This window comes from Amblyomma maculatum, chromosome 2 (genome assembly GCF_055883805.1).
Source record: "Amblyomma maculatum isolate TAMU_Amacu chromosome 2, ASM5588380v1, whole genome shotgun sequence".
In the NCBI taxonomy this organism is placed as follows: Eukaryota; Metazoa; Arthropoda; class Arachnida; order Ixodida; family Ixodidae; genus Amblyomma; species Amblyomma maculatum.
In genome coordinates this window covers 31,389,030-31,404,887 of record NC_139345.1, presented here as the reverse complement: position 1 = coordinate 31,404,887, position 15,858 = coordinate 31,389,030, and the positions used below count along the sequence as shown (strand labels likewise).

General features: G+C 45.7%; 1 protein-coding gene across 8 annotated transcripts in view; it reads right to left on the bottom strand.

Annotated features, from left to right (window-relative positions):
- Window positions 1-15,858, bottom strand: part of LOC146198282 (parathyroid hormone/parathyroid hormone-related peptide receptor-like) — a 350,560-nt gene that overhangs the window by 5,668 nt on the left and 329,034 nt on the right. For 7 of the 8 annotated variants that reach the window (XM_084593693.1, XM_084593694.1, XM_084593695.1 and 4 more), the window contains 2 exons: window positions 15,396-15,437; window positions 12,754-12,910 (listed from right to left, as the gene is read on the bottom strand). In XM_084593693.1, the coding sequence (XP_084449819.1) occupies window positions 12,754-12,910; window positions 15,396-15,437 (199 nt within the window). The remainder of the gene's footprint in view (window positions 1-12,753; window positions 12,911-15,395; window positions 15,438-15,858) is intronic. The other variant, XM_084593692.1, reaches the window with a different exon arrangement.

The following is a 15,858-nucleotide window of genomic DNA, read 5'->3' as shown; positions in this document are numbered from 1 at the left end:
TATATTCTGTCGCATCATACCCTTCTTAAGTGTACCCCACATTTTATTGCTGCCCAGCCATACTCTCACGGGGAAATTGTGACGCCCAATTTTTTGTTTTCTTCTGGTGCAGCCTAGTCCTAACTGCGCGAGTGCCGCTCTCATCGTTTACGAGCTTCCATTCACGAAGTGCTAAGATGAAAATACAATGGTATAAAGTCATGACTTGGGCAGGATTAGGAAACATAGTCCACACAAACACGGCAATCGCTTCTTTTGTCTTCAGGCTGGTGAGAACGTTGGTGCTGTGAAGGAAAAGAAAAATCTGGTACAAAATAGGCACGCACGCCTTTGTTTACTGGGAGCACAAAGCATACATGACGGCAGAGATTACATTAAAAAGTGTAATACAGGTCCAACAGATATTGGCGAATCTCTTAAATTTTCAATGGACGACGTTCCAGAAAAACCGAAATTACGAAATATTCGGCAATGCGAAATTTGAGCGTAGCTTTTCGCAGCAAACATCGCGCCTTCATCGTCGTAGGCGAGAAGCACGCACACGATCTGTCAACGACACATTCTCGCAGTTAGGTAGATTCCCTGAGTATATTTTTAGCATCCCCTTTTTAACTACGTGGTGAGAGGTGTCACCCAGCTATTGTTATCTCTGAACATTTTACCATTAACTTACTTCTATCTTGGACCCCTACAATTTCGTCCACAGTAGGCAGTGCAGATTGCCACGGAATATGTCTATGGCATCTCGGAGCGAAGCAAACGCTTCGCTAAGGCGGCGCAAAGCCACACCATGACGAACAAATCACTGTATACTACCGCAGTTATATATAATATTGACATGCAGAGACAATAAATCCCACAGCCGGTATCAGTAATACCAGCGAGACTCATCTATCGAGTACAAATGTCATTGGACGTGCAAAAGTAGTCTCGAATCGTACTTGCCGACGTGGAAGTTGGGCTTTAGTTCTTTCATGTGGGCTAGCAAAACAAGGTGATAATTTGTTTACACAGTGTTTCTATAGTCCACAATCGGCAGACGTGCGGTCCAGAGACTTCTGTCCCCGATGGGGTGTTCCCAAATATGACAGGACGGTGGCGTTGGTCGATGTCATGCTTCACGTGGTGAATAAAGGCCACACTGCCCATCGTCAACGACGTCGGCGCTGCAAAAGCAGAGCTTGCAGCCCTCTTAAAAGCTGCACAGTAGGTTCTGAAAACGTTTTGTATTCATAAATGGAACAGACTCCCGCAATATATTGCTACGATTAACAGCCATGATGAATTTGTTCGCAAACTGAAGCCTCTTTTTTTATTTGAGTCCTGTGTCCCATTGCTTGTTTCATTATATGTATTCATCATTGTTTTTATTCGTATTTAGTATTCTTACCCCCCCCCCCCCCCCCTCATATTTAATGCCCATTGCGGCTTTTAGGGTATGTGAATAAATGGCTCCAGGCACAGACTACCTCTTCACGGATTCGTCTCGCGTGTGTGAAGCGTGCAGACGAGTGAGTGCGAGTCCGTCATCTTCATCATCATCAGCCTGACTATACCCACTGCAGGGCGAAGGCCTCTTCCATATTCTTCCAATTAACCCGGTCCTGTGCGAGCTGCATCCACTTGACCCCTGCGAACTTCTTAACCTCATCCGCCCACCTAATTTTCTGCCGCCCTCTGCTACGCTTAATTCCTTCCCTTGGAATCCAGTTTGTTACCCTAAGCGACCATCGGTTATCCTCTCTTCGCACTACATGTCCTGCCCATTCCCATTTCTTCTTCTTGATTTCCACTAGAATGTCAGTGACTTGAGTTATTTCTCTGACCCAATCTGCACGTTTCCTATCTCTTAACGTATACCTTGCAGTTTTCTTTCCATAACCCTCTGCGTTGTCAACTTAAATAGAACCCTCTTTGTTAGCTTCCACGTTTCAGCCCCATAGGTAAGTACAAGTAAGATGCACCTGTTGTATACTTTCCTCTTGAGCGATACCGGTAAGCTGCTAGTCATAATCTGGGAATGCTTGCCAAACGCGCTCCATCCCAGTCTTATCCTCCTTGTTGTTTCCCTTGCACCTGGTGCGGATCTCATGGTGCGGATCTGCGGTTACTACCTGTCCTAAATAGACATATTCGCCTGCTACTCCCAGTGCTTCGCTACCTAACGTAAACTGCTGTTGCTTCCCTAGGCTATTGAACATTACCTTAGTCTTCTGCATATTGATTTTCAAGCCTACCTTTACTTTTCCTGTCTAGGTCATGAATCATTCTTTGCAATTCATCCCATGAGTTACTTAGCAAGGCAATGTTATCAGCAAATCGCAGATTACTGAGGTATTCGAGTCCGTGAACGTACCCTAAAATAATCGACGATTTTTTTAACGGCATTTGAAAACTTCATTCTCAATGAAAAAATTACAGCGATGATCTCCTGGGCGCCTGCACACGCAGCCATCGAAGGCAACGAGTGGGCCAACAGCGAGACTCGAGCAGTAGCACGCAAAATATGAACCGCGCCAAACGCACTTCCAACATTAACGGGTATACAGACCTGCCTGTTGTAACTCTCAGCTATCGAATAAATTGCGAGAAAGAAGCGCCGCAAGACCACTGCGCACCTCCGCAATGAAAGAGGAACGTGCCGCGGAGCAGGTGCACCTCATTCCCTCTACGAAGAGGTAGCTATCGATGGCCATGCAGACGATAGAACCCCACCTTGCAACCAAAACTGCACTAATTGCTTCCAGTGTCCCTCGATGGCGCGGCAAAGCTCGGATAGTTTGTGAATGCAGTCTCAAGAGACATACTTTGTGGCAATTGACACCAAAAGAACCAGCTCATCCGCCTCAGCTACCATGTCTGCGTTGGGGACAGATGCACTGTCAGTGCACCGTCAGGGCTTTTAATGAGGAAAAAAACAACAAAAACGTGTTTCAACCAATCAGTCCTTTTCACAGTCCAAATTACTCTCCCGATATTTTACACTAATCCCCAAGTCATCTCTTACTCGTTTCTACAAATTTTAGAATTGAACGTGACATACCTGCCGCGAAACCCCACAGCTCCTGGAATCCCAGCTCGTCTTTGCGCACTAATTAAGGGTTGAAGCGCTTTATATCAGATAATAATATGTTGAATCGTTTCCTTGCTGTGCGGGCAAAAGGAGCAAATGTCATCTTGATGTAAAATTTTTGCCGGTAGAACTTTGTCTTTAAGCTCCCATCCCTAGCCTCGAAAAGTGAGCCGCTACTTTGGGAATGTAAAAATAGTTTTACTTCGAATTTTAGTTCCAGCCGTCCTACAGGGCTCCATCTCCGGTTCTTCCAGCATTTCCTTTTGTCTATGGGTATTTTCTGAGGTCCGAGTACCTTGTTTCAAGGTGGGTTTTCTATCGTTTTTATTCTCTATATGACATTTGTATCTATTTACAAGCCATATAGAGTTCTTATTTTCTTCATGTGGTATCAAAATATTTTCCACCCAGCGCTTCTCATTCATTTGTCTCAACCGTTCTTAATACTGAATCTTACTTTCTTGCCTCACGCGTGCTTTGGACATCGGCCATACCATATCACCCTCAACCTCCTCATTAGCAGTGTTTCCATGTGCCCCCGTAGCAAGTCTACCGACAGTACCCCCTCCTTTATTTCAAGCGCCGAAGTTGTGGCAGATCACGAACACAATATATCGTTTGCTAACGTCAAACCCGGCACATTGCGTATTTATAGGTTCTTTGAATAACTTGATATTTTTATATCTCTAGAGGTCGAGATTTTTCATGACAGCTGCGTTGCCATAATTTATCCAAATGCCCTAGGGTATTTTTACGCTTTACTTAAAACTAAGTTTTCTAGCAGTTAACTAAGTTTTCTAGCATGTTTGTGCCGGACTCACCATTAAACGCATCACTTGCGAATTGTTTTTGCGGTAAATCTTAATCCTAGAGCCTCCGCTTCTTTTTTTCAACTGTCGGCCATGTCTTGGAGGCCATTCAGACTATCTGCTAGAAGAACAATATCCCGGTATGGCAGCAAATTTTCAATTCATCCGTCTGCCGCCGTGACATCGTAAACCTTAATCTGTTCAGTTCAACTCCCGTTGTCAGAAATGTAAGTCATAAATAGGAACGGCGATAAAAGACACGCCTACTAAAGTCCCCTTTCAGCCGCAATTCTTGTGCCACTCAAGTCCTGCCACTTCAATGCTACGTTATTCTCCTTATAGATCTATCTCAATAAATTGATCATTACAGGGTCAAATCCTCCTTTTCCGAATCTGCCTTAGCAGAGCGTGGTTTACATTGTCGTAAGCCCCTTTGGCATCCAAATACTCCAGTCACAGATGGTATCACTTCTGTTGCTGACATTTCAATGCATTTTGTCGCTGCGAAGAAATAGTCTAATCTACGATCATGACTGATGTCGTTCTGCAGTTATGTTCACAACTCCGCCTTCTTAGTGCGACCTTGCAATTAATCTTTAATTGCTTGCATTGTTACTTTATACAATACTGATGTCACTGTGGTCAGCCTTGATGCGATATTTTTTACCTTTGCCTTTGTAAATCAGACTTATTTTGCTACTTTGCAATTAATCTTTAATTGCTTGCATTGTTACTTTATACAATACTGATGTCACTGTGGTCAGCCTTGATGCGATATTTTTTACCTTTGCCTTTGTAAATCAGACTTATTTTGCTACTTTACCACCTTGCTGGAATTTCTTTTAGCTCGCACGCTTTACTTAAAATGGCCAAGCACTGCAGTTAGTTTCATAGGTGTTTTGTGAAAACCTGTTGCTGTTGCAAAAACATCTCCGTTCTTTAGCAGTCTAACTGGTCATGCTAGGCCGTTAATTACAAATGTGTGCTCATTTCTTTATCACTTGCACTAGTGCAGCGAATAAAAACAAATAGCCGACGCTTCCTGAGGCTCCGTTGCATTTACTGCCTGTGCGCGGTACTACCTTCTCGAACTTTGTTATGCTCATTTTGATCGACGCAAGTTGTCGTCATATTGTCACAATCTACGATCCTTTCGTTATATTAGTGTCTTTTGTCTTTTCCGCCTCTTCTCCACAAGAAAAAAATGGGAAATTTAAATCTCTACAAAATTTCTACCTGTCATTCTTGGCAGATGGATCTTTCGTGTACCAAACATTACAGATGGCAGGCGTCTCTCGCCTCCTGTCACATGGCAGTTTTGGCAAAGGCTTGGAATCAACGACGGCTATTTTTACGCGCTGACGTGCTTGTTATTGAGAACGCAATAATAAGATATAAAAACTACACGCTTATTTTGCTCTGCAGGGCTCCTTTAAGTTGCGGACACTGTACAGTCACTGGAAAGAAAAATGGCGCATGTAACGTTAAGAGCCAATTAAGAAGACATCAGGGTGGACCAGGGATACAAATGCGAGTTATCCCTATTGCCTGGCAAGTATTAGTAAGGAGAAACGTCCATGAAAATGGTCTGTAACGCGAAGGTTGTATACTCGATGCTCTCTCTGACTGTAACGGAGTGTATTCGAAGTGCGTGGAAGGTGGCGGCACAGAGCCAGACGGCAGATGAGACTTCGGGGAGGGGATGACCTCGGCTGATGTAGGGAAGTGTCAAATGGAGTGACCTTTGTCCTGCAGCGGCGGTAATTCAGCTGATAACGATCACAGGTGGAAGAGAGGCGAGTTATTTCGTGGTGAAAACTTCGCTTCATCAAATCAACAGCCGAGGCGTATGTCGAGGCGTACACTAAATGTACGCACCTGGAATGGGTGCAGATTTAAAAGTTACGGTGGACCAAGGAAAACGAACGAAACTGGTGCTATTTATATGGTTCTTGTGTTCCTTCAAAACGGAATTTTTATTTGTTGCTCATAAACAAACATCGCATTTAGGATATCGTATCTGTCCTATATCTGGCTTCAAATTTGGCGCCAATATACAATGGCACGACTACGTTTGAGTACGTTTAGCTTGGGATCTGGCTCTTTTAATTTCTGCCGAAAGGTATATCCTGTTAGTGAAAAAGAATTCGCACCCAATTTAGATCTTAACCTCAACTACCCTCGGCCGCGAGCAAGCTTGGCAGAAAGGCGCATATGGGTGCATGCGTTGAATGTATAGCGGCAGCTGCATCTCAAAAGGTCCGTACGGCAAGAAAAAAAAAAAAGTTATTGTGGGTGGCTATGAGACTTCATTTCAATATGAAAAATAGGGCCGATGGCAACATGCATGTTGATATTAACCTCGGCCAACCACGCACAAATAAAGCAAGGAAAAGCCGCATGCTGTTTTGTTGGCTAGTATCGTTTTGCTAATATTACAGCGGTGAGCCTTGCCCTTCCTGCCTGCGAGCCTCAAGTTTAAACAGATAAGACCAATTTTCGCATCGCCATGGTTCTCGTTCGGGGCTGACATTTGAAAGTGCGTCGGTATTTAACTGCATAACGATCAGAAATTACTCGAGTTATTACTCAGTTGATCAGTTCACCATAGTGGTTCTAGGATGTTGTGTACAATGGTAGGGAAGAGATCTTCACCGCTGCGTTGTTCGCACATGTTCGTTCTAACAGTGCAAATACGCAAAATAAACCGCTTTTACAAAGGCACAACCAGCTGTTCGTTAACGACCAAGATGACCATTACATCAGGCGATTTGAAGAAATATTCTCAAAGTCGTGCGGGAATTGAGATAAGGCGGCGTCTTCCCGACTTGCTTTGCTTGGGCATCGCTGCTATATAGAGCAGGCGGCGTCTCCATTTCGCTCACCTTCCCAGAAGACTGGGCAGGAGGAGGCTGTTCTTTGTTCACGTAATTTGCCATTTACTCAATGTTCGGGGGACCCTCCTCAGGGATCTGAGTACTCGCCCTATTTCCGTTCTCGTTCCAGTTGGCCCTAATTAATCCGAGCGGATAAAGCCGGTTCCGATTCCCAAGGGGTGTCCGGCCGCGCAGTACCGTATAAACAGAGGAGCAAGCTGGCGCTGCTATCGCTCTCAAGCAAGCCGCTCGTTTCGCCTGAGCGCTGTATTGCTGCTGTTGATACCTTGACACCAGGAGGCGGCAACAAACTGACGCTTGCACGCCGTTGCTCGGAAACAAATGGCGCATTACTATTTCTCTTTCGCTCTAAACACAGGAAAAACTGTGAACACAATATCTTAATGGAAGTGGAAAGACAATTTTAAGCTTTGCGATCAAATCATATTGACGACAGCGATTCTGCCTCAAACAATAGACCGCTGCAGTGAACGTGTACTAACAAACCACAGGACAAGATGCGGTGGAGCTCAAAAAAAAAAAAAATGGTTATGAGTGCGTGACGTAAATATATGAGCGTTAACTGTGGCACGGAATAATTTTTTTTTCGTCGACGTGTTTTGTATTATTACTTTTTTCGCAGATCACAGAGCCGGGAGTGAATCCAAACTAGCCCAAGATTTCAGCGGTACTCTAAAGTGAACTTCTTTCGAAAGATCACTTACAGTCGTGACAGTTTACTTACGTACAGTCTGCGTCACCCTTGTGTAGAACGCTCGATCGTTACACTTCCCTGCATTGAAATAATGGACACCTCGTCGCAGTTCGTACCTTTTAGACGCAACGCTCGTACGGATGTAGATCCACACAGACCTGGGAAAAAGGTGAGCGAGAAAATTTTGTCCGCAAACCGCGGGCTGCTTTCTAATTTCAGTTTTTATTATGTGATGCGCACTGCTCGAGCTCTCTGTAATAGGGTGGCGCAGACTGTACGTCTGCTAAGACGTGCTGGCTAGTAAGTGCTCCGCTTTCCTCGCTATCGCCATGACCTTTCAATGGCAACCATCTCACTGCTGCCCATTCTTCCGCTTTCGCCATAACCTCACAGACCACTGGGCCATCCGGATTCCCATACCTTCTCTCCCTTTTTCCACTCCTAATTTCTCTCTCTTTCCTCTAACTTCAGTGTGGCAATGGGATTTCCCTCTCTTCCCTTTACCTCTTGTCAACAGTGGCAACCGCGCTGCGGACGCCGGCGACGACGTTGTGAACCTAATGGCGAATTCCAGTCGGCGGTACGGAGCAAGGTTTCTCACTCCACAAGTCGAAAAGTTGCTTCATTAGCGGCTGTGATTTAGATCCCGAGTTCTGATTCGACCGCGACGGTAAGGACTTCCTGCAGACCTTGCTACTTTACGGATTTGGAAAGCGAGCGCTGGGGGTCGCCGATTGGATTTTGCCGTAAGGAACGTTTCCAAACGCAGACTGTATCTTTTCCAAGCACCTTTCTCTCGCGCACAGCAGAGCGTCAGATCTCTTTTGTCGAATTCATCTTCGCGCACAACCTTCTTTTAAAGTGTGCCTAAACGCCTGTAAGATCATCAATAAGCCAGACTCGCTCGAATTGTGGCTTCTATGTCCGGAATCGACCCGACTTCACTCGCCTTACAGAAATGTGGCAAACGTACGATATATCTTAGGGTGTATTTCAGCAAGTTTCACTAAAAAAACATCCAACGCGGACAAAGGCGAGAAAGTGACAAGAATAAGCGCTTCCTTTAGCAAAGCATGTACCAACTAGCCTAGCAGAAAGTTCTACACGAGTAACCTTTCTTGCTCTGCGGAATCGGAGAGTGTTTTCATGGATCACCGCCGTTTGGAATTCATGGTTACACATTGAGCAAAACCCCGCCAACGTATTTAGTCACATCAAATACAGAATAAGACGCGACTGTATTTAAAAAGGAAGGTATGATCGGGACAGCGAGATAGACGGTAAAAAAGAGTGGTTTTTCCTTTTTAGCGCTCGCCCATCGCTACTGGCTTTCCGTCTGGCCGACGAGGGCCGTCATGGATGACACGAGTGCCTTCAGACGTTTATTGCCTGCGGGCCTTGCTATCCTGCTCCTAAAGCTTTGCGTCTCTCTTCATCACCTAGGCGAGTGGCTCCAACTTGAAAGCGAAACTGCTCGGAAAAAGCGAGCTCAGCTAAGGTTCCATCTGCTGACGACCAGAGAAACGAAATAACAAACCGAAAGACCAGCCCAAATGGATTTCACAACAGCTGCCGTGCAGCAGTTCTCCAAGTGACGCGGAGGATGGCCAGGAGCGTCGCGCTATGGAGGATCGATGTTGGTCCAGACAAGATCAAGTTGATTTCGTCGCTGTGCCAGAAGCCGGTCGGCGACGTAGCAAGATCGACGTGTGGCGGATACCTCGCAGGAGCGAGACCGACGCCGGCGACAAAGCATGGAGGGTGGACCTTCCACTTTCGAAACTGCCATCTCTGACGAAGTCGGCTCTAGGAGGGCCCACTGCAGTGACAGCGTTGGAATTGTCTGCGTGATGCAATCACCGCCGCCGCCAAGCCGACCACTGGGTGATTGTTTAAGTGGACCGTTGCCTAGCGTACCAAGTGTTTTTGCGGATTTTTTAGTTCCTATAGCACTTATAGGAGCTTATGGATTCAACCGACCGCTTACCACTCTCGTCCATGTCTCGTGACCAGCGCATCTGTCATCTACCAGCCCACGGACATGACACACGGTATTGTAACATAACACACACAGTCGACCAATCAGCTCTCAGCGATGTCTTCTACCAAATGCCGCTGGAAAGAACACCTGCCATCTCAGCACATTACGTGGTTCCACAGACCAATTTGCGCTCTGCCATGTCAACTGTCACGAGACAGGCCACCTGGCAACTCCTCCACGAAGTTCCTTCATCAGTCGAGAGCTTCTTGCGCCACAAATGTGTCATGGCCAAGGGCTGATTGGCCAACTGATGTTAGACGTCATAGGAACACGCGACACCTCTAGACTAAAGGTGATTTTTTGCGACGTGTATGGACGGCGGCCTTTATTCTTAACGTGACCTTTGACGCTGCCCTATCGATACAAAGAAATATCTGAGAACATCGACCTCTTAATATGTCAGCGTAGTAAATATAATCTTATTTGCTCTCTAAATTGTAGATTCTAAGGAAATATTGAGGAGCACAGAACGAGAGCGTGAGGTTCAGATACATAATGACCGGCGTGCCACCTTCGATAAAGTGTGTGCGGTTCCGTGCATCGAGAACTGGGGTCGGAGTAGAAAAAAGACGCCAAATTCGTATTTTTATATTTAGCACACTATACTCCTATGACAGGCGATTTCAGTTTGCAGCTTGCAGACGCTATAAATTTCCATGTGAAGGAAAAAAAATGGCAGTGGCTTAGCTTGGTTAAGCCTGGTAATTGCGAAAGCAATAGCTATGGCTACGCCTAGGTTCAGCTAGTGGTGTAGCTGGTTGTGGTGCTTGTGGTTATGCTTATTGTTATGCAGTGATTCACTCTGGTCACGGCATATGGTTCAAGTATTGTTTATTGCGGGGTGCTGCCTGGTTATTCTATGTATAACTAGTAGCGAGGTAAGGAGTGCCGTGGCTGCAACGATATACTTGGTCGTGGGTGAGGTTAAGGCAGAATGTACAAGTGCTGCTCCGGCACCGGCTGTAACGCCAGCAGAAATGAAAGAATCCCTGGAGACTGCGTTGATTCCACCTGCCGCTAGGACACCTCCTATAGTATCCAACGTTGCACCCCCGGCGGTAGCTGCGGCTGCAGCCCCATAATTCTTTAGGAGCATGTGGCATAAATGCAGCTCCGCCCGGCCGTAGATCAAAGTTGGGCTTAACTCTCGTACCCGAACCGGCGCCCCAAATGTCGTTCTAAACAGTCTCACACCAGTCTCAGGGACGACGTCACTCCGGCTGTAGCGCTCCTTCACGAAGGGAGCGGGAGTTAGGCCGCGGCTGGTAGCTACCGCCTCGCGAGCCGACGGCGCGAGTTGGGGCCCCTGTTTTTGCGGCAGATGGGATGACGTCACTCCGGCTGTAGCGCCTCTCGTGGAAGGAGCGGGAGTTAGGCCGCGGTTGGTAGCTACCGCCTCGCGAGTTGACGGCGCGAGTTGGGGTCCCTGTTTTTGCGCAGCTGTGCTTGGCGGCGCGCCAAAGGTCACGCTAACGGTCAATGGTAGCTACCGCCTCGCTACGCGAAGGGCTGAAAAGTGAAAGCAGTATTGCTTTCGCAATAAAAGTATCACCCGAATGAAGTTGTGCGTTGGAAAGGGCCAAAAATAAACGTCACTACTGTAAAACTCAGCGCGACACAACGCCGTTGTGCCCAGCAAGCCAGCCGGATTCCAGCCAAGCCGAACGTCAAGCTTCTCCACCTGACGCCCCCTTTGCAAGCCCTGGTGCTGCTCCGCAAGGCAGCGTGGCACTGGAACGTAAAAATGGCCGACCTAGGAACGACAGCAACACGCTTCCAGCCAATAGAAGACGCCCAGTGCACGAAGATCAAGCAAAAAGACAAGACAATTTTGAAAGCAGTGCTCATTGTCCTTTTTTTTTTTTTTCGATCTGTGAGAAGTAGTACACCAGGAATTCCTTCCACGTAGGCAGGCAGTAAATAAAAAAATTTACTTGGCGGTTTTGAGGCAATTGAAGGAGAACGTGCGAAGAAAACCTTCAGAATTGCGGATATGGGACGATTGTTTTTCTTCATCGCAACAATGACCCAACTTACGTAGTTTTGTCCGTGGCCCGGTATTTAGCGTGTGTAAGACTGACTGTCTTGCACCCTCCACCTCCTTCCTATTCACTGGATCTCTCTCCCTGCAATTCTTTCTTGCTGAATAATGAAAAACAAATCAAAGCAAGAAGATTCACCACCACAGGAGAGGTGAAACGGCTTCACGGAATGCATTCAACTTGAGCACTTCTAGATGCGCTTCAAACAGAGAGAGATGTACGAGCGTGTCTTCGATAACTACATAAAAGTATTTTGAAGAGGAGTGAGTGTTTATGCAAGAAAGTCAAATAAATCAGCCTGTTTGAATACAGTATGAATATTTTTAGAGGGGGGGGGGGGGGTAGTTTCTCGCATATTTCAAAATTTATTACAAGGCACTGTTTGAAAGCGAATAGTCCTACAAATGGAAACACTTTGAGCGATCGCTTTGTTCACGGGAAATCTGTTAAACCTCATTCAGGTAACTAACAATACTTGCTTTTCGAGATCTTCTAAAGCATCTTCTTTAGAGATTTATGTTATGTGCCAGAATCACAGCGATGAGAAAGAAGTGCAAGACTACGACATGGGGGACATACCATGTTCGAATTGTGTTTGTTTCCCTACTTTTGGTGTTGCGTAACATAATCAGCCTTTCGCTTCAATTTAAATCACAGGAAAGCAGAATGACTAACTCTTCGTTTCAAGCACAGATGCAAACCTTTAGTGCTACTTGCCCCCATGCGCACACTGTGGATTGTGACGTACAAGCTTTTCACGAGGATAGCGTAAGGACTCCGTTACAAGCATGCAACGATACGCTTTCGCAATGCACACTGCGCGCGGGGTGACTACGGACAGTGGGGAGGGTGGGAATAAAGCACTCCGGGAGCAGAAGCTGGACCTAAGACGCGGGTTCAAGTGTAAGCCTGTTTGTTTTCAAATCAGTGTACGCTGCACAGCCGTCGGTAACCGAAGTGCAGATTTTATGCTTTGGTGCCTCCGAAATAACAGAGCAAAATTAAGGCCGTCTTAATTTATTTTTAGTATTTCCTACGTCCCATAGCTTTCGGAACCTTTTCTTTTCGACACTTGTGTGCCCAGCATGCATAGGTCCAGCCTGGGGGTTGCACTGTGGGAGGGGCGGGGGGCGAGCGGATGTGCTACTGCGACCAGTGACGGAAGGCTTCGGGCGAAGAGTGTCGCGCGATGCTCACCGGAGTGCAACGATTGGATGGAACTCCGACCTCTGCTGAGGAACGTGACAGACTGCGTGAAGAGCGAGTGGCGGTGCTGGAGCTGCTTGTCGCCTCGGCCGGGCCCTCGCCGATCGCAGCGCCATCTCTGGATCAACTTGCGAAGCTCCGTCTGCACCTGGTGGTGATAAGGCACACGCGATTAGGGCAAATACACATTTCCCTTCTGTCTAGGGTGCAGTGCACAATCGATTCCGTCTAGGGGTGATGGCATGCGCAATCTGTCATCGTGATGCAGACCACAAGTGCGAACTATTTTAATTTACGGCCGCATTAAGACTGTGAGATCATCACAGTGTTATATCAACCTGATTGCCCGGCGTATATCTAAAAGCATCAGAGCGTCAGCCTCCAGAAATCCAGAAGTTACATTTTGAGATCGCTCACTTAGGGCTTTAAACTTGCATTGCGTGACGAATCCAACGAGATATAGAATGTAGCGGTGGATAAAATGGTACTGAATTTTTCTGTCACATAATTGCCATACATTTGGCTATGTGTGTAGTGTTTTATAGTTTTCGACATTCACACATAAACTTAACTTGCTATTTTGAAATGACATCATGTTTTACCAAGAATTGCCAGATTATCACATTTCCCTAATGTGGAGGGCTTCTATAACATGGAGTTTCTTACTTTTCTGCACTTTTAGCCTCATTTTCATTGCCTGGGCACCAGAGAGTTAGAATGTACCTCGCAAGCGGCACGGTTCTTAAAGTGCCAGGCTACACGAAACTATATCTGCCGTGTCATAAAATTTTATTTTTCTCGTGTATTCTTTTAATGCATTGGAGCGGCTCCCTATGTAAAAGGAAAGAAGGTGCTGAGGGACAAACCGTACACAAGTCGCACGTTGCAAAATGTAGTAGCGGTTACCAGCTCCAAAGCGACAGCTCAGCTTTATCAACAATCATTATATGTTTCTGCTCTCCTAGTCGTCTGTGTTTTATACTTATTCATCCCCGGACATATACATTTCGTTAGCCTTGCACTCAAGTATTTGCACCACCATTAGGAAATGTATGACTGTGGGGAAAACCGGCGTTTTAAATCCAGATGATAGTGAAACTTTTCGGAAAAAGAAAAGATTTTTTTTTTTTGCGCATCGTCAGTAGTTCAAACTTTAATAGAAAATTTTGATTTAAGTAGAAGACTAATAAAGAGAAAGTGAATTTCATGTCACAAAGTTTTTGAAGAGACCTTCCTGCGCAACATTCGGTATTCAAGGAGTTGTTATTCTGATTTTGACGGCTATCTAAATTCGCAACGAAAACACAAACAAACACAGCTCGCAGCTGCAGTCATTATTTGCAGTTGAAGGGTTCTGCAAGAACAAACCGTGGTCTTGTTTCTGGGCAAGTTGGTGTTAGCCGTAGATGAGCACGAACAAGCTGTACTTCAATGATTACTGAATGCGACAAATTCAGCGCATGCGCAGGTGACCCTGCAATATGTTTAGAAAGCAAAACTATTCGGTTACGGCCACATTCTCAAGGTGTCCGCATTTAGCCACATGCCATGACACGCAACTGTTACCTTTACACTGGCTTATTTTGCGCATGTACCGATTGTTTCAAATTATTCAATACAGATTGATTTCTCTCTCTCTCTCTTTTCAGAACAAAACGGTGCAAGATAATTGAGTGCAGTCTATAATATGCAAGTTGACTGTACGGTGCGGCGGACATTGTTTACGCGGCAGAATACAGCAGAAAGACGATTAATAACTGAGATTTTCTAATCTCTTCTCTTATCTTTGATGTCAGTGCGTATGATTGAATGGAGAAGTTGAACGCTGCCGACACTGACGGCGAGTCCTGTTTCTTTATTTTTTTAATTTTAGATTATGCATTGTAGTGCGCAGTATAGAAAGATAGGAAAACGCTTTTCGGAACTTAAAACTGGTTTTAAGACGCGATGTATTGATAAAATGGTGCCTCTTGAGCAAAACATAGATGCATTATATGCCCTTTACAACTCGGAATACTTTTATGCGATTCCCTTGATGACACCAGCGCAGGAATACCATTTGACAATGCGCATGGCGGCAAAGCGAACTAAGCGCTTTATCAAAAACGTATACTTCACGCCCGACATTTCGATCTACAATGGCGATTCGGAAATATTATATTCTAGAACCACTTTCGGCGTGGGAGGCCTTTGTTTTTCAATATAAAGTTGTGCCCAAAATAAATAAATAAATAAATATATATATATATATATATATATATATATATATATATATATATAAATTGATTAGTTAACCTCACCTAATCGTCTTTTATTGCACACTAACGTGCGCTTTGCTGTCTTAGTCTGCGAAGACTAGAAAGACGCATCCTTCAATGCTTTTGAAAGAAATATATGCAATGAACAATTCCGAACACAGAATAGATTAAAAGTCACCAAAGCTTCCATCCACAATCTTGTCACTTCTGCCTAACTTCAAGCTACCATGCTACACCTTTCTCATTCGTCTGCTGCTTTTTATGTGACGCCGTACGCCAGACTTAAGGATGGGCTCCCACATTGTTTGAAATGCAGGTCAAGATACTCGCAGCCCATTTTCAGCTTTATTTGGTCCAAAATGGCGTGGTACTCACCTCGCCGTTCAAGAAGCAGTACAGCAGCGCCACCACAAACCCCTGCGCAGAGAAAGACGAACGAATGTACGGTGGTGAAGGAAGGTCAATTGCAAAGCCCAGCGTATGTTCTTTTGCCACTATGCGCAGACAGAATAATTTTCTTCGCCATTCAACCGCACCAACTTTGCCAGGCGATCAAGGCTCTTCGGAAGCGCGGTTTCAGCACTCCTCGGAGTAGGTCATTTAGCCCTCCAAAGAAATGCAAATCAAGCGAGGCAAGAAGTGAGAATGCCTACAAAAATGAACGACGCGCATTCAAAAAACCGCAGCAAAGTGTTTCAATTGGCTACTGTTGAAGGTGGCATGCGGAAACTCCCTGGCTCCCAGCCAGAAAGGCGATGGTCAAACGAAAAATGGCGGCTGCGGAAGCCACTGAGGTCCCCTACTAGGGACTCCACCTAGTGTTTTTGAGGGGAAGCGC